The 27,787-nt window shown below is 38.0% G+C and overlaps 1 protein-coding gene across 2 annotated transcripts in view; it reads left to right on the top strand.

Annotated features, from left to right (window-relative positions):
* The window catches only part of LOC127622054 (neurexin-3b-like), a 349,280-nt gene that overhangs the window by 204,467 nt on the left and 117,026 nt on the right, over positions 1-27,787 (top strand). For both annotated transcript variants that reach the window (XM_052095964.1, XM_052095965.1), the window contains one exon: positions 26,045-26,226. In XM_052095964.1, the coding sequence (XP_051951924.1) occupies positions 26,045-26,226 (182 nt within the window). The remainder of the gene's footprint in view (positions 1-26,044; positions 26,227-27,787) is intronic.

Below are 27,787 nucleotides of genomic sequence, written 5' to 3'. Positions count from 1 at the left end.
GATTTGCATTGGTAATGGAAGTTAAACTTGCCTTTTAAATCCACACAGAGTCTTTGACTTTTGAATCTCAGGTGTGAGCTTCCATAATGGCTTTCATGGGTGCATCACTTTGCATCACTCGGTTGTTGCAGCCAACAGACTCTGACACTGAAGGTTTGTGGTGTGCAGGGTGTTTTTTAACCTTTTCTGTGGATTTTCTATCCGTGGGTTTGGCAGAGTTGTCAAACGTCTTTCTTCAAATGGAATGAACTTCTCAGAATGGAGGGAAATTGTGGCCCCTGGGGTTTTGAAGTGAGTCACATTAGTAGAAGTGTTTCAGACATCACATCAATGCATGGTCATTACTGGTGTGAACAGGGGGCCAACATGCTAAAGGCAACTAGCATTTTTCGCTAACAGTGTCACGCCACTATCACTTATGCTTTCACACAACTCAGGATTTTTCCATTTAAATGTGTCTCTCAGTGTGTTTTTGCCAATATGCAAAAAGGCAGTAAAATGTTTAATAGTTAAATATGTAAAAATCTGAGACCACTAGTGAACAATGCTTCTGTTTTGCACCATGTTTTACAGCTTAACAATTAGAGTGAAAATTTGAATAAAAAATAAAACATGAATTTCTCAGAATTTGATATCTTTTGCCTTAGGTCACATCCACACTAATATGTTTTGGCCTTACGTCCACACTGAGACTGCGTGTACGACAGCGAAAACTGATCTTTTCGAAAATGCTCTCCCAAGTGGATACATTTCAAAATGCCATCTACACCTTGTAGCGTGGACAGGGGAAAGGGAAATATCAGAAAATGATGACGTATCTGTTATAATGTAACGCAGTCATGTGATCTATTCAACCCAAAACAATAAAAATGGCGACCCATATTGTAGCGGCATTGTTTTGCCTGATATTCACTTTGATAGCGTTGTTAAAGATAAACGTTACTTTGCACAACCTTCACATTTCATTCCTTCAAAGGGGACGGGAAGTGTGCTCAGAATTGCTGTCCAAGGATAATTGTGTTTCAGTCAGTAAATAGAACATAGTAAATCTTTCGCATGCGCAGTTAGGGGATTTAATAGTTTTCACCTATTTCAGTGTGGACGAGAAACATTTGGAAACAGCAGTGTGGACGGAGAGCGTTTCAAAAACAAAAATGGCGTTTTCAAATATATCCGGACTAATGTGGCCTTAATGTCAGCTTGCACTCTTAAATTGCGGCCCTGGGGGTTTTGAAGTGAGTCACATTAGTAGAAGTGTTTCATATGTCACATAAATGCATGGACATTACTGGTGTGAAAAGGGGGCCAACATGCTAATGGCAACTAGCGTCTTTTACTAACAGTGTCCCACCACTATTACTTATGCTTTCACACGACTCAGGAGTTTCATTTAAATGTTTATTTGATTAACAAACAAAAAATAGTGCAATATCATAAATGTTTCTTCTGGCCCTGTTTTTAGCACGCAAGCGTTCAGAGCAGCGCAAAGGCATAACTCATAAGTGCATGTCAATGGGCGTGGCCATGAAGTGTTGGTATTTTCATGCAAACATGCGCAAAGTCTAGGTGCAAGTGGGTTTGGCAAAACTGCATGTGCAAGGCTCTAATCTGGTCAATGGAGGTTCTTCTCCTTGTTGTATCTGCACACCCTTCACTTCTATCAGTCGACATTGATTTTGAACATTTTTATTAATTTAATGAAACACAAAAAAATTCAACCAAAATTATTTCTAAATTCAAATTACACTTCAAACTAAACAAACATACACTGATCAGCCACAACATTAAAACCACTTGCCTAATATTGTGTAGGTCCCCCTCGTGCCACCAAAACAGTACCAACCAGTATATATATATATAGAGAGAGAGAGAGAGAGAGAGAGAGAGAGAGAGAGAGAGAGAGAGAGAGAGAGAGAGAGAGAGTATATATAGAATAGCATTCTGAGATGTTATTCTTCTCACCACAATTGTACAGAGCGGTTATCTGAGTTACCATAGACTTTGTTGGTTCAAACCAATCTGGCCATTCTCTGCTGAACTCTCTCATCAACAAGGCGTTTTATGCGGTGCAGTGCATAAAATCATGCAGATACAGGTCAGGAGCTACAGTACATTTTCACATCAACCATCAGAAGGAAAAAATGTGATCTCAGTGATTTGGACCGTGGCATGTTTGTTGGTGCCAGATGGGCTGGTTTGAGTATTTCCGTAACTGCTGATCTCCTGGAATTTTCACACACAACAGTCTCTAGAATTTATTCCGAATGGTGCCAAAAAAAACAAAACATCCAGAGAGCAGCAGTTCTGCAGACAGAAACCTCCCTTAAGACTAACAGCCATGCTTTCCGTCCTTCAGTACATGTTTGAATGACACATTCCCAAATAAAGCCTAATTTGAATACACCGTTTGAGATCATCCTCTGGAGTGCACTGCCACTCAAGCCACATTCAGGATGCAGAATTGTGATTAAAGCACTGTAGTCCAGAGATGCTAGCGCTGATGCTAATCCCCAGCCACACCCTGTCAGTCATGAAAGCGGCCATCCCCGTACGCTTAATGATTTATTGATTTCTTTCAAGAAGCCAGAATTATTCTTTTATGCCTCCCTCTCAATAGAAACATGAGTTTGATGCAGCATAGAGTGTTTTAAGACCAAAGAGACTTACAGCAATCACCTGAAGAAATAGGATTAAGATGGGTTTTTGTCAGGTTTCAGGCTATTTCATTGTCATGCCTGAGGAGACTAAATGCAATGTCAAATCTAATGTAGCGTAATGTATTTTGTGGGGAAGAATAGAGTTAGTGAATAGAGCAAGAGCAAAGCCAAAATGAATTGAAGCACAATTGGGCTCTGTCTATTCTATTGTATCATATTGCTCTATTAATTGTCTGCATTATCAAAGGCATGCCAATTTTCCACTCGTCATATACACAGTTGAACTAGAGAATTAATTTGCAACTTCAAACCTCATCTGTAAGTCAGCAGCGGTACCCATCGAATGGTCGCCACCATTGAAATGAGCAAACTTTATTTTCACAAAGTTGAACAAGCCTTGGTCTTTCTAACCCTTCTCTGGTAGACGTTGTTCTTTTAAGAGGTTAATTGCTTTGGTGATATTTTATAACAACCATTTAATTAAAAAGCACAGGCCTCATTTTAATTTCTGTCATCAATGCGAATTAAAAACAGTGAGATAAAATAGTTTGGTTCTAGGAAATATGGTGTCTGTTAGGTCCTAACTTTGAAATATAATTTCATTCAGTCTAGCAAAACCCGACTGCACAGATATATCAGTGTGTATTTGTGAATTATTAGTGTTGTGTTTTATCAGATGCTTGTTGTCAATGTAGTTGTAATTATTTGCATTTACAGATTTATGGGTGCTTAATATAAATACATGTGGCTTAATGGCTTCATGTCACAATGACACCTCTCCATATGGACACACACAAATATTCTGAAAATACAAACATGAAATCATTGACCCAATCTCTCTCGTAAGGGTTTCAAAATAGCCTCTTGTATTTTGTTTACTGGTTGAATTTCACCATATGGCAATTATTCAACTTTCTAAACTCTGATTTTCTGATTCTAGCAGGGAAAATAAGAACATTTTTGATGTTTAATGTATAGTTTTCATGGTCACGGCTGGATAGGACACAAAAACATATTTACATGGAAGAGATCGCTGTTAACACTTGTTGCTTTTACTTGCCGAGACTGGTGAAGAGCACAGTGTACAGTGTTGTGCACTTTGTACACAGAAATTCATTCTGCTCATTTTTCATTAATGATGCCCTTTATGTCTTGATTTTTTGGCTTTGAGAGCAACAAATTTTAATTCATTAAAATTTAAAGGATCTTCCATTGTGGTAATGGAGAAAAGTACTGACTACAGTATGGCACTGTGATGTTTTCAGATATTAATACCCTGGTACTTTGTAATTAACCATGGTAGGGTACACTCAGGTTAAAGGCCCCGGGGTAAAAGGCAGTTTTGGTTTTATTATTGTCCTAAAACAATAAATGGCAACAAAAAACACCACAATACTTTTCTTAACACCTGTTTGACACTATACACTGCAAAATATAATCATGTATAATAATAAATGGTCTGCACATATATAGTGCCTTTTTAACCTTAGCGTAGCGCTTTACACTGCGTCTCATTCACCCATCCACACCAATGGTGGCAGAGCTGCCATGCAAGGTGCTAGCCTGCCATTGGGAGCAACTTGGGGTTCAGTGTCTTGCCCAAGGACACTTCGGCATATGGATTCGAGTGGGCCGGGAATCGAACCACCAACCCTGCAATTAGTGGACAACCCGCTCCACCACCTGAGCCACAGCCGATCATTGATCAGAGAAAATAAAAAATAAAAATTTAAATAATTTTTCAAATGTTGCAAATGTATACTGTATATCTAATGAGAATCCCTGAAATTATCACATTTCTTTTTTTTTTTTTTTAAAGTACTTATTCATCATTTTCAGTTTTTTTCTAAGGTGATTAAATAAAACAATAATAAAAAAAATTAAGTGACGTGAAAGAATCATATTCGGGGTAAAAAGCCCCAGTGTTGAAGGTGCTAAAGTCCCCCATGAAACACATTGTTTTTCTTAAGTGGGGTGAATAGATTTGTTATGCAAAATTTTCAAAGTGGTCTCACATTGACTGATCCATTTACCATGGATATTAATTTGTTTTATTGAATACTTGAGATGTTATGAAATGCTAAATGTGATTAAAATGAACAGAATATGTTGAGTGGTTATTTGGAATAAGAATCATCTTCATGTGTTACTCAATAAAGAATTTTTGCTGTTTCAACTTTATTTAAGGCTACGTCCACTTTAATCCGGAAATGGCATCTTCCAAAAGTTGCTCATCTACACTTGTATGAAAACGTAATATCCTAACTGCGCATGTGAAAAATCACCGTTCTATGTACGGTCTGAAACGTTTCATCACCGGACAGCAATTCTGAGTTAACTTCCCGCCATCTTGATTGTTTTGGGTTGAATGGATAACTTGACTGCGTCACTAAACAACAAATACATCATCGTTTTCAGATATCTCCGTTTTCTCTGTCCATGCTATGATGCAAAGACAGCATTTTCAAATGTATCCACTTGGGACGGCATGTATTAGTGTGGATGTGGCCTAAGTTGACAAATTTTGCCCTATATCTTTTGTCAATTTAACACATCTAGGGGCTATTTCCCCAAACGTGGAGGTCTTAATACCCTTGGTATTACCATAGTAAAAATAATATAAACACTTCATCATTATCTCCAAACTGGATAACTGGAGATAGCAGTACAGTAAGACAACTAACACCTATTGTAATCCTGTAGATTTGTTTGAGCATTTGTTAACCGATCCATCTTCCTGTCAGAGTCTGTTAGTCTCTTCAACTGAGGACTGTCATGAACTCAGCCCTCCAAATTTGACTTGTGGGAAAACACGGTGATGTTGACACACTTTGGCATGGCCATTTTGAAATGCAAATTTGAAGTACCTTCAAAGGTGTTCTTTGTTTTCATGTTGCCCAATGTATTTTGTCTAAAGTATAAACACTAGTTTGTTTGCTCGGTTTATTAATCAAACGCTCTGCCAGGTGTACAATTGTTAGCACAGTCGTTGACGTGAAATGAATTTTCATGAGAATTCGAGACTTTTGATATCACATATCGTTCATAGATGATAAATACGTGCTGTCTAAGGGTGTTACATTGCAACTACCATTAAGTTATGAGAAAAAAAATCTCAAATTTCCCAATGGAGTGTTCTAGAATAAGAAACCGTCAGCCCATACTAATGTGGCCATTTCAGTCTGTCTCTTTGTTGTAGTCTGTGACTGACTGATGCATGAAGATTAGCTGCTGCAAGTTTAAACTCAATAATGGCAAATCCCATTTGGCCTGTCATATTTTTCAGACCTACTGTGAAATAAAGCCTGTTTTCCCGAACAGCTCGGAGAACATTTGACTGCAAAATGAGTTTGTGCTTCTAAATAAATGTGTTATATTTCTCAGTGGTCAGGTGTTATGGCTACACCTTTCCTGCTTAATCTCTGAATGGCTCATTTGCACTTGTTTGCTGTTGGCATTATGTTACTCTGGCTGAGACTGAGGGATTGTGGTTCTTTGCGTGGCAGTCGCTTGCTTGTGCCATCTCCCTCTCTCCAGTCTCTCCTTGTGTTTGGCTAACGCATAATGCGTGCTCCTCCACTGCCTTACATGCAGCTTCTGAAAGTCTTCCCTGAAATTTCTCATCAGTTCAGGGAAGCACATCTTCAAAGAGATTGGCGAAAAGTTTTAGCTTGATGAATAAACATGTAACATCCAGACTCGCACACCCATGCATTTAAAATACATCACTTTTACTGTAGCTATATTTATGTTAAGAGCAAAGCACTCATCTCAAGGCATGTAACAATGCTATCAGCTGTCAGGAATAAGTGAGATTTCATTCTGTTGTCTAAATACAAACAGTCCCCTCATATCGTTCCAAATGTGTATGACTTTATGTTTTCTGTGAAATACAAATGGAGACATTTTGAAGAATGTTCTGCTCTTATTCCTATACTGAAAGCATAGTGGCCAGGGTCTGTCAAGATCCAAAAAGCATCATAAATGTTGTTTATATGACTTGTGCGCCTTATTTAAAGTCTTCTGAAGCCATATGATAGATTTATGCGAGGAGCAGACTAAAACTCAAATAATTATGTAATGATAATATTTCCCTTCCTCCATAGTTGTCATACCTTATTTGCTCTTCTGAATATTCACTATTTACTGTTACAATCATTGTTGGGTGCAATTTTGATTACAACAGTAGTAGTTACTGTAATCTAATTACTTTTAAAATTATAGTAATCAGATTGGATTTACTGTTTTTCAATTAGTTTAAATACTGTTAAGTACATTACTTGAGTTACAACTTTGTAAAATAGTATCATTTATGTACAATTGAAAACATGAACTATATATGTCTCTTTGCGTTTCTGCGACAGCTAAAGAGCCCTGACATAATTCATACAAAATCGAAGAATGAATGGGCGAGATGTCATTTAGAACAAATAATTTGTTTTGCTTTAGTTTTGGTGGTCCGGAAAACTTCTTATTGGCTGCTAAACACCTTCTTACTGCCATTGGTCCTCATCATCGGAAGGATTGACCTGGAACTCCACCTACTTTGTTTACATTGTTCAGTCAGACAAGATCAGTCAACATGAACACACCGGTGTGCAGTTATTAGCGAGCTGGTGCAAATTTACCTACATTTGTACGATCGTTCGCCATTTTCCAAGAACATGTCATGCTTTTTTTTTGTTTAGTTATCTACAAACGAAATCAAATCTACTCAAATACTCTGAAGTGCCCATTCATTCTTTTTTATATGCTGCTTCACTCATGTTCCATCTGCAGTGAAAGCCAGTCACACGTCTGCCCAAAGTAAGATATGTTTCTCTTATCATTCTTTTGTCGGTAATCTTCTTATTAACACTTTTAATTGACTAATCTTTGCAGTTGTATCAGTGTCATCATAAATTACAATAGCAGTGTGTATAATCGGTGGATATTATGGCCATGTATAGAGTGCTTTTATATGAATTTAGAATGTAAACCATACAAATTGTGCATATTCTACTGCATATACTATATATTACTATATTACTAGAAAAATAAAAAGCATCTTTACTGATCTACTGTAAATTCTACTCATAGAATGAGGCATAAAGTCATTGATAACTAATTTTAGTGTCTGAGCATTCTCATATTTAAATATACATAAAAATGCCTCCCACAGCAATGTATACCGTTGCTCGGCTGTTTCGATCTTCTTTTTATCCCTGAACGAAGAATGAAGAACTTCTCCAGAAGTATATAGGGGCCTTAAAGCTAGGGTGTGCAATCTTTTCCAGAATTTGTTTTAGTTATACTGGTTGAAAGGCTCTTCACATCCTGATAGCAATCAATAATAATCTATTCTGTGGAAGTGACAGGACTAAAAAAAATGTTCGACCAATCATTGCATTTGGTCCGAATGTAATGATAGAATGTCCTTCCTGCATATTGCGACGTGACTTGACAATCGCACGTCGTCAACGCGGGTTCCTTGACATTGTGCAGAGCGAGTGCGAGATTGTTCATTATTATTGTAATGTCTAACCTGTGAACGAGACACGAGGTAATCTGAATCCATTGCGATTGATTCCACCAACACGTCTCTCCTCCTGGCGTTTAGACTCTGCTATGTGTTTGTTCATGTGTGATAGAGGAGGCGTGGCTTTGGAGACACCTCTGAAGCAAGGGTGGTCTCTATGCTTTCAAAGCTAACTTGCTAACTGCTAGCCTCTCTGAATTTCACACCCTAGCTTTAAGAGAGAAAAATGTGGTACATGATTGCAACAATTAACAAGGAGGCAATAGGAGTATTATTTTGAAATTGTTGAGCAATTGAGCAATCTGTGAAAGTGTTTTAGAAAGTAACTTAAAGGTGCACTCAGTAACTTTTTTTTGTGTTATCTTGGACTTACACTGACACCTAGCGGCGTAGATGCAGCATCATTTAAAATCAATAGTTTTCCATTGTAGATGATATTTTAGAAATGTTGTGAGTTCGGCTGGTCATGTGATTCTAACATGGCAGCCCTCATGTGCGGACCCTCTCCATGTTGAATAAAACGGCTTTAGGAGTTTAACCTTTAAAAGTAATCAGTTATGTGATGATTTTGTCGATTAATTAATGCCTAAATGAAAGTGATTACAACTTTATAGAAGTAATTAGTAATTTGTAGTGGATTACGTTTGAGTAACTTAACACTGCTTTCAATTAGTTACTAGTCCAGCTAGACTAGCAATTGATGGTCTTCAGCAAATCATTTTGCAATTCAGAAACCAAGATGCTTTAACTGGTGAAAGCTATCTGTTAGCATTTCCAGTCAATCCCATTTCAATAGCGGTTGCCCACCTGGCAAAAAAACCGTAAATTTTGCAAAAATACAAGTCAATTTAATGGTTTTAAGAGCCCTCTAAATCAATCATGAGCAAAACATTGACTATAATATGATGATTTTTTTTGTTGTTGTCACAAAACACGCTACTTTTGAAAGGCCGTCAGTGGAGAAATTTGCCCCATTTTTGCCCCCAGTGTATATATGGCATTCACCAGCAGGAGCAAACTAGCCCATGCTCACCAGCCAGACCTTGACTCCTTGTTCCAAACAGCTTACTTTTCCTCACTTTTCTCATCTTTTTCATCTTCACACTCTCCATCAATCTATTAGTGGCTTTTAGACATTCTGTTAATTTTATTCTTATTCTGTTCAGAGTAGACTTCCTATTGATTGTTCTCCACCTCTCATCTGTTTTGCAGATGGGGAACAGGTTGGCCTCTCTGAGGGCATTTGTGAGACTCATTAAGCATTTCTCTCTCGTTGATAAGGATTGAAAACAGATAACGAACAGCTCTCTACCGCCCAGTTCAATGGCTTACTCACGAGATGAATCACCTGCTCTCTCAGTGGCTTCTCACGTCTCTCTTTTTGTTTACACCTCAGAGAGTCCCTCCAGAGAGCCGAGGTGGGCAAAGACATCTCAAGGAGGAGATGCTGGGATGGGGTTTGATAACTTTAGCTGTAGCCTGAGGTGAAAATACTGTATGCTGCGAAGGTGAATTATAATAGCCATATTAGCATGATAGTGTCTTCTGCACGTATGTTAAATAGAGCTGACAGAACTATCCTCTTATTAGAAATTCAAAGCGTTAACAAATTAGCCATAAATTGTAGATTAGAATGAATTGCATCTGGAAAAAACATGCTCAATATGCAGATTTATACCAGGTTATAAAGCTAACTCAGTTAACCACCTGTTTTCTTAAGGCCCAGATATATTTGAAATCAAAGAACGAATGGGTATGACGTAATTAAGAACAAATTAGGCCAAAAATAATCCGTTTTAGTTAATTTAGTTGGTTTGTATCAGCTTTTTAGTTGGTTTGTATCAACTTTTAGGAAAACTTCTAACCGGCTGCTAATCACCTTGCTGCCATTGGTCCACGTCATCGTTTGGTGTGACCTGAAGCCCCACCTACTACTTTGTTTACGTTTTTCAGTTAGTATTCAACATGAACACACCTGCCAGCAAGACCATGTCATACGATATCAGATAATACTATTCTTTTGTCTGTATTATGTATATTAACACTCTTATATAAACCTATCTTTGCAGTAGTTTCAGTATCCTCATAAATTGCAATGACAGAGTTTAATAGGTGCATATTATGGCCGCATATAGCATGTCAGCGCATTAATATACACAACTTCATATACACTACCGTATATGAAATATTTTGATCTGAAGACGTATGCTTAAATGATTGACATTAGTTTTAATGTGACAGTAGTTTTCATGTAGTGCCCTCATCTTTAAATGCTTCTCTAAAAGCCTCCCACAGCGGAGTGGCGGGTGTCTGAATGTTCTCAAGCAGTATACCGCTGCTCAGCTGCTTAGAACGTTTTACCCCTTAACGAAGAACAAAGAACTTCTCTGGAATATATTGGGGCCTTAAGGCGGTAATAGCACAATGTTAATTTTTTTGAGAATAAAATGCAATCTATAATGAGCCTAATTTTCAGAGAAAGTGGGGTTTTTGCCCAGAAAAGAACGACAATGACACAGGTATGTATACTGAAATGCCACGCACAAAAAGTGGTGCAACTGTCACTCATATGGCCCCTTTGCCTTTTATTTAAACAACATTTATTAAGAACTCCTTAAAAAGTCAAAAGGCTTTGGCAAATTGAATGTGCCATTTCCAGATCCATTCCCAACTCTTTCAAACTGACCTAAACTCAGTCTGTGCTTACCTAAATTCAAAGCACTGCCCCCAGTGGCCGAAACTGGAAGTATCGAACGTGTGGTCTTGTGAACTGATTCTTGGTGAAATATCCACAAAGTGTTACCAAAAGCTAATTGTTTTTAGCTTTGAATGATGTAATACAGTGAAGAGGAATACCTATTTTATTAACAATAACGCAACTCAAAACTTAACCCTAATTGTCAGTGGAATAAAAATGTCATTTTAGAGGGAAAATGGAACCACAAAATCGTGCTCATCGCTGATTATGCAAACACGGTTACTTCCTGGTTTCCATACAGGATGAGAACCCAGTCTCCCATACTGCTGACACAACATGCTATCAGTTGCACCACAGGAGAGGGTAAACGCACTTGATCTGGTGCAAAAAAGTGTCTAATGGGCGCTTTTTAGTAACTCTGCATCATAGGGCTGAAGTCAGGGTATTGGAACATTAGTTAGCAACATGTCAACTTCCTGTGTGATCATGTTGACTCATCTTTCCAACATCTACTGTGTCTATTAAAAAAAAGTAAAAACAAAATAAAAAAAGGCATTAAATGAAAACTAATTTAGCAGGAATACGCAAAACTACAAACATGTGTCCTAACCAGATGCAACCCAAAAAAAGCAACAAACGATAAAAGTAATCTGCAAAAAACTGCAAACTTGTCATATCACACCTGGTTAGGACACATTGTAAGGTCAGTTTGTGCATTTATCTGTGTATGTTTTATGCATGTCATGTAGGTGTGTGGCTATGCATGTGACATACCTTGGGGTTCTCAGTGGTCCTCATCACATGCGTGTGATGATTGCGTTCATTCAGGACAAACTCTAGCCCTAAATCATTGACAGAGAGTTGAATGGTGTTATAGACCATGTTCCTCGGTGTCTGTCCGTGTCCTCGAGGCTGATCAGATCAAGTGGAAATTCACTCACTCTCACACAGCAACAAATGAATCATCTCCCAAGTGCTCTTGAATAAATATAGGATACTCAAGAGCCCCTAGGTGTGTTAAATTGCACACGATCAACAAGAAGGCATCAAAGAGTTTGGACAGAACGAAACTTCTAAAGATCATACCGACAGAGCTCAACCTAAAAGCTTCACAGACTCACAGAGAATATTACTATAGCTTACTCTTGAAGAAATAGTTAACCAAGACTTAATATTCCGTCATCATCAACCTCAAGTCATTCCAAACCTGTATGCAGAATCCCCCCCCCGTTCAACACTGAAGGAGACATTTTTGAATAATGTTTAGACACATTTTGACGTATAATGACACGTCTGTCAAGTTCCATTAAGGACAAAGGCAGAAAGGACAGCATAAATATGGTCCATACGACCTGTGTGAATATCCCAAATATCCTGAATAGACTTGTGAAGAACAGACCAAAATTTCAGTTATTCATTAATAGCCTAACCCTCCTGATGCTCTGGTCTAGCCCGCATTTAAGTGAAGAAATGGTAATTCGCATGCGGATGCTACACCGTTAAGAACCAATGCGATGTCATTTTTTTATTTGGATGAGGACTTTTTAGATGTTGACGGCCATGGTCAAACTGTAGTTGTATGGCAAGATCTACTTTTTTTTGTGCTCCATGGAATATGTATAATTATATAACAGCATATGTGATTGGAACACACGGGTGAACAAATAAGGACAGATATTTCATTTTGGGTTGAACGTTTTCCTTAACCAGAGAAACGATTCTTGTTCTTGACAGGTCATACTGAAAGAATAAATGGGCTCATGAGTGCAATTCTCATACAAATATTTTCTTTTATATTGAAACTATAATACCATCCTCGGCTGCTGTGATTTCATACCTGCATATTGCTATAACAACCTTTCTATCCTTTATATCTGATTGTGGAATAACACGTTGGTATATTCTTTCTGCAATACATATGATAATAACAATAACTGGAATGAGTTGGCTATTGGATTTTTACACATAGATTTCATAATAAAAGTGTGTATTTTCCTACCATCGGAGGAATTTAAGCTTATTGTTCATTTAACTTCAGCAGGGGGCAATCAGCGTGTCACCGGCATGTTTGCTAAGGTGTTGTGGATGGTTGTCAGAACATTGCTAAGTGGTTTCTTTCTGGACATAGTCAAACGAGCCCTCCCTAAGTCTCTATGACCCCCTTTCCACCTGGTATTAAGATGTATTTCGGGTGATCTGATCGCAAGTGTTCAGGTCTAAACGAAGTCTAAAACGTTTTGTGATCGGATCACAAAAAGCACATGCGGATGCGGTCAAAAATACATGTGACCAGATCGCATTTGAGGTATAAACTCTAATTCGTCCCGTATGCATCCTGGGAGCATTGAAACTCCACCCCTCACCTGTTAATCAACCGCTGTGCTTAAACAAGAGTTTTAAACTTGCCGCTTCAAAAAGAAATAACTGTCCGATCGGAAAGCTTTTAAAAAGTGGATACATACACACTCACGAGAGCTTCACGGGTCTTCTTTAGTGTGTATGATATCAACACAGATGACAAGCACGAAGACCGAATCTCCTTTTAATACAGGTAATCCACCAAAATAACCAATATTTCTGCTTGGCATGTTGCGTTTGTGCTTCGATTAAATTTCATCCGCATCTGGGAGAATCAGCGTGCCATTTCTGTTAATATGCCTCTTATGTTTATGTTATTTATCACGTGTTATGTTTGCAATGTGGTATTAGCGGTAATTGTCCTGACTGCAGCATCACGGTTGAGCAAAGTGAGGAGAGAGCCATGCCCTTATGTAAGAGCATAAAGGTCAGTACCTTTGAGCAAACATCCCTCTCCCGTGGAGGAAAAAGAGAGAGATCAAAGTGAGTTGAGCTGCACATTCATTACCCTGACCTTGTGCTTATTGTAGAGATGCAGGTTCAAATCGGAGACCGGCGGGTGTTGTGGCAAGATTTATTTTCCGGTCGAGATTGTTTTCATCGATGGCAGATCACCATGCCAACTGCAGCTGTGCCATTCATTATTGGCTATATACTGATTAACACTAATGACAGTTTATGACACTTAACATGGAAGATTAGAGAGAAAATTATGTCAATTAACACCTTTTGGCTTTCAAATCAAATAATAAGTCAAGATTGGTGCATATTGATGTTGGTTCAAATTCATTTGTCACACTGGTAACGGAAAGGTAAAATCAAGCACAATTCATTGTGGGGTATTAAAAGCTGTGTTTATGCAAATCAAAGTTTGGAAACACTCATTCTTTTTGGACATTTTTATAACTAAAATTATTATAACTATTTTCCACATTTGAGAATAATAGTAAAGTCACAACAATTATGAAATAACACAAATGCAAGTATGGGAATTATGTTGTATTAAAAAATGTCAAAAAAATCAAAACTATCTTATATTTTAGCTTCTTCAAAGTAGCCACTCCTTGTCTAGATTACAGATAATTTTTTTCCCGATGGACCCTGATCAGCCTCAAAGTGCGTCTGCCCACCTGGAAAATGCCAGGCATGCCAGATTACCAGTCCAGCTTGTCCACTGCATCTTCAGTGGCTCTGATGCTGGGAGTACATGAAGACTCTTATGTTCACATTTATAGCCAACAACAGAACACTTATGACACTTACGAAGCTGAAACATTATTCTTCTCACTGTATCTGCTCCAGCTTGGAAAAAAATGGCGGACTGTCTGTAGATCACTCAGGGGAGGATCTATGATAATGGGGTGGACGAGGTCATGGGCGAGGCATGCTCTAATATGACGACACTATAACCATTCATTTTGACACTGTTTTTGATTAATAGAAATATAAGAAAGAGGAGTGAGCGGACTTTTAACATTGTATGGTGGTTTTGTACACACACCGCCGACTCACATTTATGTACATACACCATGTAAAAGTACATTCTGCATAATAGGTCCCCTTTAAGATCCCAATTTTTATTTATTTTTTTTTAAATAACACATTACAAATGTGTCTATATTTGTAGTAGAGGTCGACCAAATGTGCATTTTGCTGATACGATAACTATGGTGGTGGGAAAGGCCGATAACCGCTTGATCTGCCGATAGCTTTTAAAATGATGTCTTATTTTTTCTTTACTATGATGGGCAATGACAAAGAGTCCAAAATGAATACAATCCCATATGCAGTTCTTTGTTCAATCAAAACCCCAATAATAACCAGAAAAAAAAATGGAGATTCAGTGCATAATGCAAGTCTTTTAAGCACAAACAAGCCTGAAGCAATCCAGGCATTCTTATTTTGAAATAACAAAAAACGAATCTGTTGGCATAGATTTTTGCCAATAACTGATAGTTCCAAAAAGCAACTATCGGCACCGATGTATCGGTAAAACAGATATATCTGTCTACATGTAATTTGTAGGGTACTGTAGGTCATCTGGGTATTCCATGCAAAAAGAAAATTTGCATATGGTACAGAATAAGTACTTTATACTACTTCTTTTGAAAAATAGTATGTAATATAAATATAAACATTCTGAACATATCAAGTGTCGTAGGGTTTTCTCATGTATACACACAGTACATTGTATCTAATATAGATTATATATTCACATGGCTAACTTAAATGAATCAAATATTTTTTACACTAGCATACACTATACCCTGTTTCTTCAAACATGCAGCCTGTTCAGTGCTTGAAGGCATCAGAATGCCAAGCAGGCAGCAGTGTCTCCCCCGAGATGACTGAATTATGAATGAGACTTCACTTGCAACCATCTTTGGATGGGTTATTCTCTCTAATGGTGCGTCCTCTGCCTCCATCCCAGGGTGTTCTGATGCACCATTGGACTTCTACGGCAATGTTTTAAAGTTCTGTGATATGATGAACGTGTGTTAGGGCAGATTTGAAGATGTTTATGATGGAGCTATATCTTTAGATTCAGACTTTATTGCAGATTGTTGATCTCCAATTTAGTGGGCAGCTTTAGTGATTCTTTATATATCTCTCATTTTCTAGAATGCTTATTGGATGAATCTCAAGGAAACTGTCAAGAACATGTCTAGGTCATTTCTCAATCCAAAATTAAAAGAAAATATAAGAATATTAAATATGATATATTATAAGTCAAGACACCATAATAATGAGAGATGAAGTTTTGCATAAAGAGCATGAAGCCCATTAAGACTCTTTGTGTTGCATTCTGTCGTCATGAGTGAGAGTTATGCTTTCAGAGCAACAGAGGAGAGCGGGAAAGAGGGGGATTTTGGATCTGTGCTGAATACATTTTCAGTCTTTCCAAAACACCTAAGAGAAAAAGCAAGAGAAACCCAGCAGCAGCATATCTCCATCTGTCTATCTACCAACAACAAAGGGCATGTCAAGCTGTTGTAGAGATGGCGTGAGCTTGTGTGTAAATTTGGGTGGACTTTGGCCTGTGTGACTTCAAAGAGGGACTTTTTTATTTGAGCTGTTATCAAATCAAGCTGCTCTTTTGGTTGATTAAAGTGATGAGTGAACTCTGTCAATGGCACTGTTCTAAAACCCAGGGGAGGAGTCAGGAGTTTTTCAAAAGGGTGGCCAGGCAGGGGCAAGTGATCAGTCTGTGGTGGCACAGAAATATCAGCATTTTTATATAGTTGGACATTGGGGGCGGGGGGAGAGTGGATACAATGACACCCGGGACAGAGAGGTTTGGCGACCTTGGTGTGCGCACATGTTAAGTTTGTACAGAGATGATTTCACCTCTAAAGAACTAAATTGTGCCAAAAAATGACCAAAAAAATGACTAAAACAGCAATTGTGACTGGGGTGGCCAATGGGGTGGCCAAGCTTCGGTCCATGGTGGCCACCTCCTTGCTCCGGCACTGCTAAAACCTAGAAAGCTGCCTTGCTGTCTGCAGTCTACAGTCTAAATAGGTGGCAGCCTTCTAAGACAGCATCTTAACAGTTATGAAACCTGATTAGTTAATGGTTTGGAAGGTTGTACATACATAAGGCATCAACTGTGCATCTTAGTGCTTCTTATGCGAAGAAATGCACATGATACTCGACTCAATTGATTTTTATAGTTTTAAGTTAGCATGTTGCTAAGCTAACAACACAATACTGTAATAAGCTTAAAATGCAGGGTATGATTTTATTGATGATGTTCGGTGTTGAATGAATGAATCACCTTTTCTCTCGCTTAACATTTAGTGACTAACGTTTAAATGATTATTTTCTAAAGCATGTTGAGAACTGCGTTCTCCTATTCATTTTTCATCAAGTGGTCCGTTATCTCGCCTTATAGTGCTTTTTCTACAACACAGTCCATAGAATTGAGAGAAATATGTTTTTCTCTACCAAATGTCATTTGTTAAATTACATTAAATGTCCTCAGTCATTTATCACCTCATGCTATAAACAAATGATGAATCAAATCAATAAATAAGCAATGAAACATGCATGACAACATTAGTAATTTAGTATTATGGTAATGTTAGTGGCTTTGTTATTCAAATATGTAATCAAAAATATATATTTTCAAACGTTCAGAGGGAACAAGCACTATACAAGATCAGTTTTGATGAAAATAAACAGTATTTTTTTTGGTTTTTGTTTCTGCATTTGGGTTCAAAGTGAGAGTCAACCATTTTTCACACCATTTTATCAGCGTCTTTTTTTTTTATATAGGTATTCAGTGAGCATATGATTCGTGCTCTGCATTATTTCCACCTGTTTCTGAAACATTTTTAGTTTATTGAAGACACTCGTGAACACCAATTATCAGTTAATTCAATTATTATTTTTGTTGTTGTTGTATTTAATGATGCACTCAGTAAATTTTTCCTCATTAAAAAAGTTGAACTCAAAGACATTAATTAAAATTTAGCAATTTATGTAGGAAATCATGATCAAACATTAAAATTAAGACTTTTATAAACTTTAGAAAAGCTGTTATATTCTACGTGGAGACGGTCCGCACAGGGCTGGACTGGGAAGAGAAATCGGCACTGGATTGTACATGGCAACTGGCCCAGAATTTGTTGGGGGGGGGGTTTGTTCGTTGTCTTTTTCTGCATAGCGTGGCGTCGTTTTGTGGTCCGTTCTGCATAACGAGGCAGCTCATTTGAGCTTATCGCGGCACGTCCGGCCCGCTCAGATCTCCCAATGGCCAGTCCGCCCCTGATTGGCCCCTAAATGCGTTGGCACACCGGGAAAATGCCCTGTATGCCAGATTACCAGTCGAGCCCTGGGTCCGCACATTGGGGCGGCCATGATAGAATCACATGACCAGCCGAATACTACTTGCTTAAATCTCTGTAACCGTCCTGTTATTTGACACTTTCACTCATTGATTGAAGTAATCATGGCTGACTGTGAATACTACATTTCTACAATGTTATCTGAAACTGAAAACTATTGATTTTAAATGATGATGCATCCAATCCACTAGGTGTCAGTGTATGTCCAAGATGAGACAAAGACAAAGTTACTGAGTGCACCTTTAAATGTATGTGTAGTTTGACTCCTGGCCACACATTTGCAAAACGAAGTGTTTACAAAGGTCAAACTTCAGTTGTCCACATACACACTGCAAAGTTTTGGGAGTGACAAGAACATTTAAAGACAGAGTACAGGATTTATTACAGAATCTACAATGGTTTGACATGATGATATCCATAACACATATAATGACATATTATGTCCAGCAGTTTTCAACCAACTAGACAAAAACTTTTAAACAGTGTAGAAAAGGCTTTCGAAAGATGTTGTAAATAACTAATCTCATTGTGTACAGAATGGAATGGCACACAAAAGAGGAGTCTGTATTAAGCCGCAGAGTGTTGTACTGTTTATGGTGTTTGCACATCTAGAGTCCGGTGAGCAAGGCTGGCATTGCATAGATCTTGATAATGAATACGATGGAGATCCATCAGGGCTTTAGAGACAGTTTTGTGTGTTCACTCTATTTTTCTTGTATTCCTGTCACAGCATCTGTATGGAATCTCAAGAAACATGTTTTTAGTTTCTACATCTCCGAAATGCTGCACGCTTAAAAGCCCATGAGACAACACATGTACACACACCAGGAGCTGCAGCTTTTACAACTGATGTTGGGTAATTGGGCAAGTGTGGCAGAGACAGCCAGAGAATCCAATTGTGGATGTGCAGATATTTAGTTTATATTTAGACATGTAAACTGCAGATATTACTACATTGTAGTACATTTGTCCTCTTCTGAATCTTGTAAATATTGAAAAGCATAGAGTAGTTGCAGGGCACAGTGAAAACTATATTGAGCCCAGTGGTGTTTAAGGCATTCATAGTTTTACCTTTATGCATCAAGCATAAAATTACAGCTCTTCCACACACATCATGTTTTTATGTATTAGTATATTGAATTGAAAATGTTTGCCACGCATTCACATCAACCTTTATCAGCACGCTTCTGTAATGACGTTTTTTAATGAAGTTTTTACTAGCCTGAAATTCCATTAAGGAGTCACAAACTGTGGTTTGCATTGCTCCAGAAAATGCAATTTGCACATAATGAAGTCATATATAAAACACCAGACTTTCAAAAGCTTTCACTATTAATTTAAAACAATCTATTTGTGACATAATTACAATCTCACTCCCTTATAGCTTCTTTTCTTTACGCCAGTGCTTAAATGCAAAACGGTCCCTCACTCGATCAATGCTGGCCCTGCAAGTTCCTCTGTCTATTTGCCAATTCCACACCATTTAAATGGCCGTGTGCAATTGCTTACAGCTCTGATGCGATTACATTTGGTAAATAGCTGTTTTTTCTCGTGTACAGGCATTTGCTAAGCCTACCCATGCAGGGTCCATTAGAAATGAGGTGTTATAAGGATTGAGTGGTGTCTTTTGTTACTTAGCAAATCCTCTGAGTTGGATAATTGGCTCTCTGGGGTGCAGTGTGGATGCAGTATTTCATGCCATTCTACAGCAGCGAGAAAGCATGTTGTCTTAAGACAACTCCCAAAAGACTGAGCACAGATCTGTATAAAGACTATTATATGGTTGGAGACATTGAGGAATTCTGAGTGAGATACTGTGGTTTAGTTTCCCATGGGTCAGGATTTACTCAAGCTTGTAATTTATCTAATAAGTAGAGCAATGTCCTTGCATAGATTTATGCCTAGTGTTAAGATCCATCTCAGATGATATGACACAAATTGAAAGCTTAATACCAACCTGGTCTCATAGAATCACGCTTTTTTGTTAAATGATTTATACGTGACCGGTTTCCTGGTGAAATGAACTGCAAGGGGCGCTACAACAATAATCAGTTTTACTCCCTTTCACCACAAATTCATGTGGTTGCTTCAGCAATTGCATTTTTCATGTCACATTGGCTTTATTTAACTCCATCGGTTAGGTTTAGTTTAAAGATTGAGGTTAGAAAGGCAGGTTTTGTTGATTTAAACTCGATAGAACATTTACCTTAAAACTTCATCTGTTTGGGAGAACAATTAACACACTTTTAGTGCAATACAGTGGACATTTCACCTTGGAATTGCCACGATACATGTAATGAACCAAGTAATGTCACCACAGTCACATAATTTTCATGAGATCAGGCTCCTAAATACAGATCTAAACATGGTCCAAAATGATTTGTGTTTGTATTGCTTAAACCACATTAGTAGGTAGTCAAAAAAGCATGTAACCACATCACATAATTTGTTGTGTAAACGCTTATCTGTCCTAATGCATCCCAGTAAACAGCAAAGGACTGCCTACTTGCCTGAAAATCAACCATTGTGCTAAAACAATGGTTTTAGAATGTGTCGTTGTGATATATTATCAAATATTATCAACGCTCACTGGCCACCTAATTAGGTACACCTGTACATCTGCTTCTTCATGCGATTATCTAATCAGTCAATCGTATGGCAGTGGTGTAATGTATAAAATCAGGCAGATGTGGGTCAGGAGCTTCAGTTAATGTTCAAATCAACCATCAGATTGTGGAAAAAATGTGATCTCAGTGATTTAGGCCATGGTAAAATTGTTGGTGCAAGATGGACTGGTTTGAGTATTTCTGTAACTGCTGATCTCCTGGGATTTTCACGCACATCAGTCTCTAGAGTGTAAAGAGAATGGTGTGAAAAACAAAAAACATCTAGCGAGCGACAGTTCTGTGGGAGAAAACGGCTTGTTAATGTCAGAGCAGAATGGCCAGACTTGTCCAAGTTAACCCAAAATGGACATTAACCCAAATAAACGCACGTTACAACAGTGCTATGAAGAAAAGCATTTCTGAAAACACAACATGCTGAACATTGAGGCAGATGGGCTACGCAGCAGAGGACCCCTCCGGGTACCACTACTGTCAGCTTAGAACAGGAAACTGAATCTGCAGTGGGCACAGGCTCACCAAAACTGGACAGTAGATGATTGGAATAACACCTGGTGTGACAAATCTAGATTTCTGCTTAGTTACACAAATGGTAGGCCCAATGCAGCCTCAGTTTTCTGTTCTTGGCTGACAGAAGTGGAACCCAGCGTGGTCTTCTGCTGTTGTAGCCCATCCGCCTCAAAGTTCGAAATGTTGTGCATTCTGAGATGCTATTCTACTCTCTACAATTGTGCATAGTGGTTATCTGAGTTACCGTAGCCTTTTTCAGCTCAAACCAGTTTGAGCATTCTCCGTTGACCTCTCTCATTAACGAGGCGCCTTTGTCCACAAAACTGTCGATCACTGGTTGTTTTTTGTTTTTCGCACCACTCTCTATACACTCTAGAGATTGCTGTGCGTGAAAATACCAGGAGATTAGCATTACAGAAATACTTAAACCAGTCTGGCATCAACAATCATGACAAGGTCGAAATCACTGAGATCGCATTTTTGACCCATATCTGCAGGTTTTATACATTACAATGCTGCCAAACGATTGGCTGATTAGATATTCGCATGAATAAGCAGATGTAGAGGTGTACCTAATTAAGTGGCCGGTGAGTGTATGGAAAACCACAAACATATTCATGCATAAGAATTTGCACAGCTTCTTTAGTATCCCTTACATCAACATGCAGTTGACATTTAAATGTCTGATTTCAGTCGGACTAAAGCAATCGTCTTTTACAAATGTCATGTAAACATGTTAGTTTGACTGAAATCGTACCGGTCCATTTTGTTGCAAAACCGAACTAACATACCTTGATAATGCGATTGTAGATCGGTTCCGTCCAGTATGTATGCTAATTACTATTCCTTTGTCCTTTGAATAATCTGTCTGCCATTGTAAAACTCAAATACAATAAAAGATGGCTGCAGATGCATACAATGGCCAAAATTAGCACGTTAGCATTAGCATTAGTGACAGTAATGCAGTATGTAAACATTACAAACTACACATTACTACTGCATATATCTTACTTTCAATTATCATTGAGTGGATAAAACAGCTTCTTTTACTGATCTCATGTGGATTCCATTAATAGATTAAGGCAGAAAGTATGTTTTATTTTTAATATGCAGCCTGAAACAAATGACAGAAACAAATACCATCAATCGCTAGAAAACATAGACAAACCATATATATTCTTAAACTTCTACTTATTACCGACATCTTTCCTCAGACTAAACTTGATTATTACGCTTTACACTGAGAATATAAGGATGAACGTGAGGCAAATTGGAGCTCGTATTGAGCAATCCAGGAGCAAAATGGTCTATTTTCTGCCTTCTAACATTACCTTAAGCACAATGGATAATGTATATCTGATCTGCACCAAAATCCATGCATAAAGAATGTAATAAATGCACGTGACTTTAAAGCTGTCCATATTGTTGTGTGTTTTGTGTGGGTCTCTCTGTAGCTGACGTCTTCAACTCTCTATGTTGTTCTCACAGATATGAAGCACACACATAATACAGAGAGCCTCCTCTCAAAATCCCATCACAAGTGGTCACAGGAGACGCATATTACTACCAGATGTAAATGGTAATCTTTGTCTCTGATCGCATCACCCGAGACAGATTATAATACCCGGGTTAAACAGGGCAATAGAAACATTAGTTCAGGACAAGGTAGGTTTACCCATTGCAGGTCTTGAATTTAAGATACATTCTCTCTTTCATCTCACTCCCATATGTCTTTCTCCCTCTTGGGGCCCAGCCCCATCCGCCTGGCCTGATGTCTTGGCCCCTTAAGGAATATCAACCACCTGTATCCTCAAGCCCAGATGTGCAAATGAGATGATACGGTCTTAATCACAAACAAATGGTGGAAATATGCCTACGGCTGCAACAAAACTGCCGGTGCACCTGCAGCCTTTGTCTTGTTCTTTCTGTACAGTATCCAAAAACTGCACAAGCATTTCATCTTATCGGCTCATTCCTCAGAAATTAATTACAGGAAGAATCCTGTATTAGATTTTGAAAGATTCTGATGCTTTAATTCCCCTTGTTGATTACATGCATGTACATATTTTAGCAGAATTGTACTTACATTTACATTTATGCATTTGGCAGACGCTTTAATCCAAAGCGACTTACAGAGCCCTTATTACAAGGCAATTTATCGACAGACTTATCGACAGAGCAACCTGGAGTTAAGTGCCTTGCTCAAGGACACAATGGTGGTGGCTAGAACCAGCGGGGATAGAACCAGCGACATTCTGATTACCAGTTTACCAGTTATGTGGTTTAGACCACTACACCACCACCACTCCACTTAATTCAAAGTGGTAATTACTGGTATTCAGAAGAACTTTTTGGGATTTGGCCACTTGTTTTATCTATCACTTTGGGTGTGATTTGAAAGCTTAATGGTAACATTTCCTGAAGGGGCAACATGTGACTGTCTTATTTTCTTTGCCCTTTTGCAGCCGCTGTTTGTCAAATTAAACTTGGAAGAGGTTTTTCGATTTCCCTGCCGCTTTTGTTCCCTAGTCGCAGGTTCATGTATAATGGATTGGGTTTGTGAGTCTTGTGCTGTTGTTTTTATTTTATTTTTTGGAGCTTTTCCCTGGATAGTGCCCCATTTAAGAGGCTTTTGGGCCAAGCATTGATCCCAGAGCTCAGCTCAAGGGCTGGACACTTCAGCCAAGGTCTAAGAGTCAGCAGAAAAATTAGGCCACTGAAACTAGCATAAAAAAGATATAAACTCGTTTGGCACCCTCAATGGAGGTTTAACAGCGATCTTCTAATCAATTTTGCATGAACTGCAATGAGAAAACACAGAGCCAACAGTCCAGAAAGCGCTAAATGGGGCTAATAGGTCACCATGTGATTAGTGAAGTTCAGGTTTTGTTCAAGGTTTCAGCCATACTTGTTAAATAAAAGCATTATTTTGAATTCTGTAATCTCTGATTATTTTGTGTCTTATTACAAGTTAGTGTTAAAGTATTTATTTACACGTTGGTAGTAGTAAGTAGTTAAAAAACAGTAGTACCGTAATTATGGTATACCGTAATTACCGTTGCATGTTCAGTAGTTAATATTCCCAGTTAGTATTTGGGCTGAACTTTGTTGTGGAGCTGCGTTTACAACTCTGCAAAGGCTAAAATATTGACTCTCTGTCATTCAGTTCATTATTCAAACCACAACAGTGGTATTGTAATACCTTAGCTGGTACCGTATCGTAACATTATAAAGGTATCATGATTTTGACAGTTTTGAGTAAGTTGTAATTATGTTGTGTTCAAGTGATTTTAGTTGTAAAAAATTTACTCTTTGGGCAATTTGATATTTATTTTTATTTGTTTTACTCACTAAGAGTATTACAGATTTGTTCTAGTGCAACTTCAAAAAAACCAACATGGTGCATGGAAAAAACAAAGTACTAGTGTAAGGAAACACCAGCAAGACTTTTGAAATGCAGAAATGTAAGAAATTTAACTTTATTTGCCAACACGTTTTGGCTTATAGGCCTTTATTACGGCCAAAGTGTAAACATGTAAAGAACCATTTAAATACAAACAAGGGCAATGTTCAAACTTGAAGTTGAACTTTGGAACAAACAAACAATCTTCAGAAAACTTACAAACAACCAATGAGAAAGTTGTAGTACATCAGATTGTATGGTATCATCCAATTGCTATTTTTCCATAGAGATTTCAAAAAATTCTTCATAAGAATTTAATTTAAGATTTCCAAGCCATTAACTAAACTAACCAGCTGAAATGAAACATTACAAACTTGAAGCAAAAAAGTATTTGTAAATCAGACAAAAGGTACAAGACTGTGATCTTATTGTCTTTAATGAGGGACTGAACTACAATCCCATAAAATGACGTAATCGAAAGGAAAATGACTGAAAAATATAAAATAATTGTTTTAGTTGTTATTATAACTTTAGAAACAATGTATTGTAATTTTAAATATTCATATATATACAAATCTAAAAGTTTGTAGTGTGTTGGGAGACCAACTCGGTTATGTCATCCACGATGCGTAACATAAGTGGGCAGTAGAGCTCGTTTGGTGCGCTCTGTTTGCTGAGATTCTCTGATTGGAGGATTTTACCCCTCAGGATTATGGTTCATAGTTCTTCACTAGGAATTCCACTTTTAAACATTTATTTTTATTATTACGTTGAAGTAAGGCGGACTTATAATTTTAACAGAAGCGTATACCATGATTAACAACATCAGATCTCACGGTAGGTCTGTATTTAAAAGTTTATAAGTTATTATTATTAATCAATTCCCCTTTGGAAGAAAAAGAAAACCACTCCCCCCAACTTGGGTCTTAAAAAAACCTTTAGTTTCCAACATTATGGTGCTGTTCTTGTGTGTTTAACTCATACATACGATAATTCCGACATTACTAGGGACAGTAACAGTGATCTAAGTTTTTCTTATGAATGGAACTGAAATCCTCTAAACTCTCAACAACAAAAAAATAAAAAATAAACATTTAATGATGGTGCTGATGGAAGCGCAAATGCCAAAGGTGCTGATTTTGGGTGGTGTTTGTGTGTTTTTCTCATGCATAAACAAATGTTGGCTTGGCACAGTAGTTAGTTTGTTGTGGTGCTCCTCTGGCTAACATCTTCAAGCAAACAAATGGAGGACAAACGAACTTTTGATTTAAAAAGATGTCATTAATAAGTAGAAGATTAAGAAAATATATGGTTTATCTCTGAACCTATTTGTAACAGCTGGTTGTTGCATTGTAAATGACCCATAAATGAAAACCGTAAAGTCTGCTGACACCTCACACTAAATTATCTCTGTTCATCCTTGCAGCCGGAGCAACGTACATCTTTGGAAAGGGTGGAGGACTCATCACGTACACGTGGCCCAATAACGAGAGGCCCAGTACCCGAACGGACAGACTGGCGGTGGGCTTCAGCACCACCATCAAGGACGGGATTCTGGTCCGCATCGACAGCGCCCCCAGACTAGGAGACTACATCATGCTCCATGTCGTAAGTTCAATCTCCTACAATGCTCAGATCTTATGTTGGTTGTCTGAATGTCTCTTACACTTAAAACTTGGCTGTGCGATACTTCAAATATAGCTGGCTCGATTGTTGGTTTGACAAATTGCTTGTGATGTACCTAATGAGTTTAGTTTAGTTTTTTTGTAATAAATAATCAAGACTATTTTCTACTTTCATTTTGATTGGCAGGTTTATAAATATGTACGAACACTGTTCAGTCAGAATTGTTTATTGATGGCTCAATTTTTCAATACAGTGTTTTATTGTTGGAGGACATTCATTTCAGTCTGTTTAAAAGATTCTTTTGTTTATCCATTTAAATATACAGACCAAATTTAGATGAATGATGTCTGGTGTCTTGCTCTATGTTATTGTGAATTGTAATTAGATACATTCATATATAATTTACATTCATTATAATAAGTTCTTCAAAGGTGCATGCTGTGACCTGAAAGACTTTGTCTGGTAAAGCACAACAAAGTCAGGCATTAATATAATGTTGCTGGAATCCACACAAGTCTTTATAGGCGATTCTGCTGATGCAAGAAATTGGCAAATATGTCTAAAAGAAAGCCAGACATCAACCAACACATTGAAAGTCTTTTTCTCTGTGGAGAGGTAATGTGCTCCACACCATCTGTTCAGCAGAACACAAGCCAAGGCATCTCAGTTTTTAAGTGGAGGTGAGAGGGACTGTTGCTCACTAAGATAAGTGACACTCATTTTAATCCTTGGCGCACTGGGATTACACTCCATTTGAAACACTGCTGTTGACATAGTCAGTCACATTGAAGGATAATCTCAACTGGTTATGCTTCAAGACCTAGACTTTACATTGTGTCAAGTAGCGACCCAACACAGCAACAATACTAACCTGTATTTAATGTAAAGTAGCATGGGTTGTATTATTATTATTATTATTATTTACCTTGTGTAGTTTCGTTCGTGGTTTTTGGAGGATGAAGGCATGTCATACAACCTGTCCATGTTGGCAACTGCCTAATCTGGCTTTCCTCTATTACGTGACAGATAGTGCTGTACAGTGGTTCCCAAGCCTGTTCCTGGAGGCCCCTCAACACTACATATATCTCCCTAATCAAACACACCTGATTCAACTCATCAGCTCATTAGTGGAGACTCCCAAGACCTGAAATGGGTGTGTTATAAAATGGAGATATACAAAATGTGCAGTGTTGTGGGGCCTCCAGAACAGGGTTGGGAACCACTGCGATATTAGATTGGATTTTGGAATTTCACCCACCATTTGACAACCACTGTGCCAGAGGTTCTCAACCTTGGGTTTTGCAACTGCACATGGGGTTGCCAGAAAGGCAGATGGGGTCATGAGATATTTCTATGAATTGTATCTTATTTATGGTATTATTTTAAGAAGTTAAATATTTTAAAAGTACTTTATCATCCAGTGAGTTGCAATTCTGCAAATGGAAATGCCTTGTTGATGAGTGAGGTCGTCAGAGAATGGCCAGACTGGTTCAAACTGAAAAAGTCTACGGTAACTCAGATAACCACTCTGTCCAATTATGGT

The sequence above is a fragment of the Xyrauchen texanus genome, chromosome 28 (assembly GCF_025860055.1).
Source record: "Xyrauchen texanus isolate HMW12.3.18 chromosome 28, RBS_HiC_50CHRs, whole genome shotgun sequence".
In the NCBI taxonomy this organism is placed as follows: domain Eukaryota; kingdom Metazoa; phylum Chordata; class Actinopteri; order Cypriniformes; family Catostomidae; genus Xyrauchen; species Xyrauchen texanus.
This window is presented reverse-complemented; position numbering and strand designations above follow the sequence as displayed.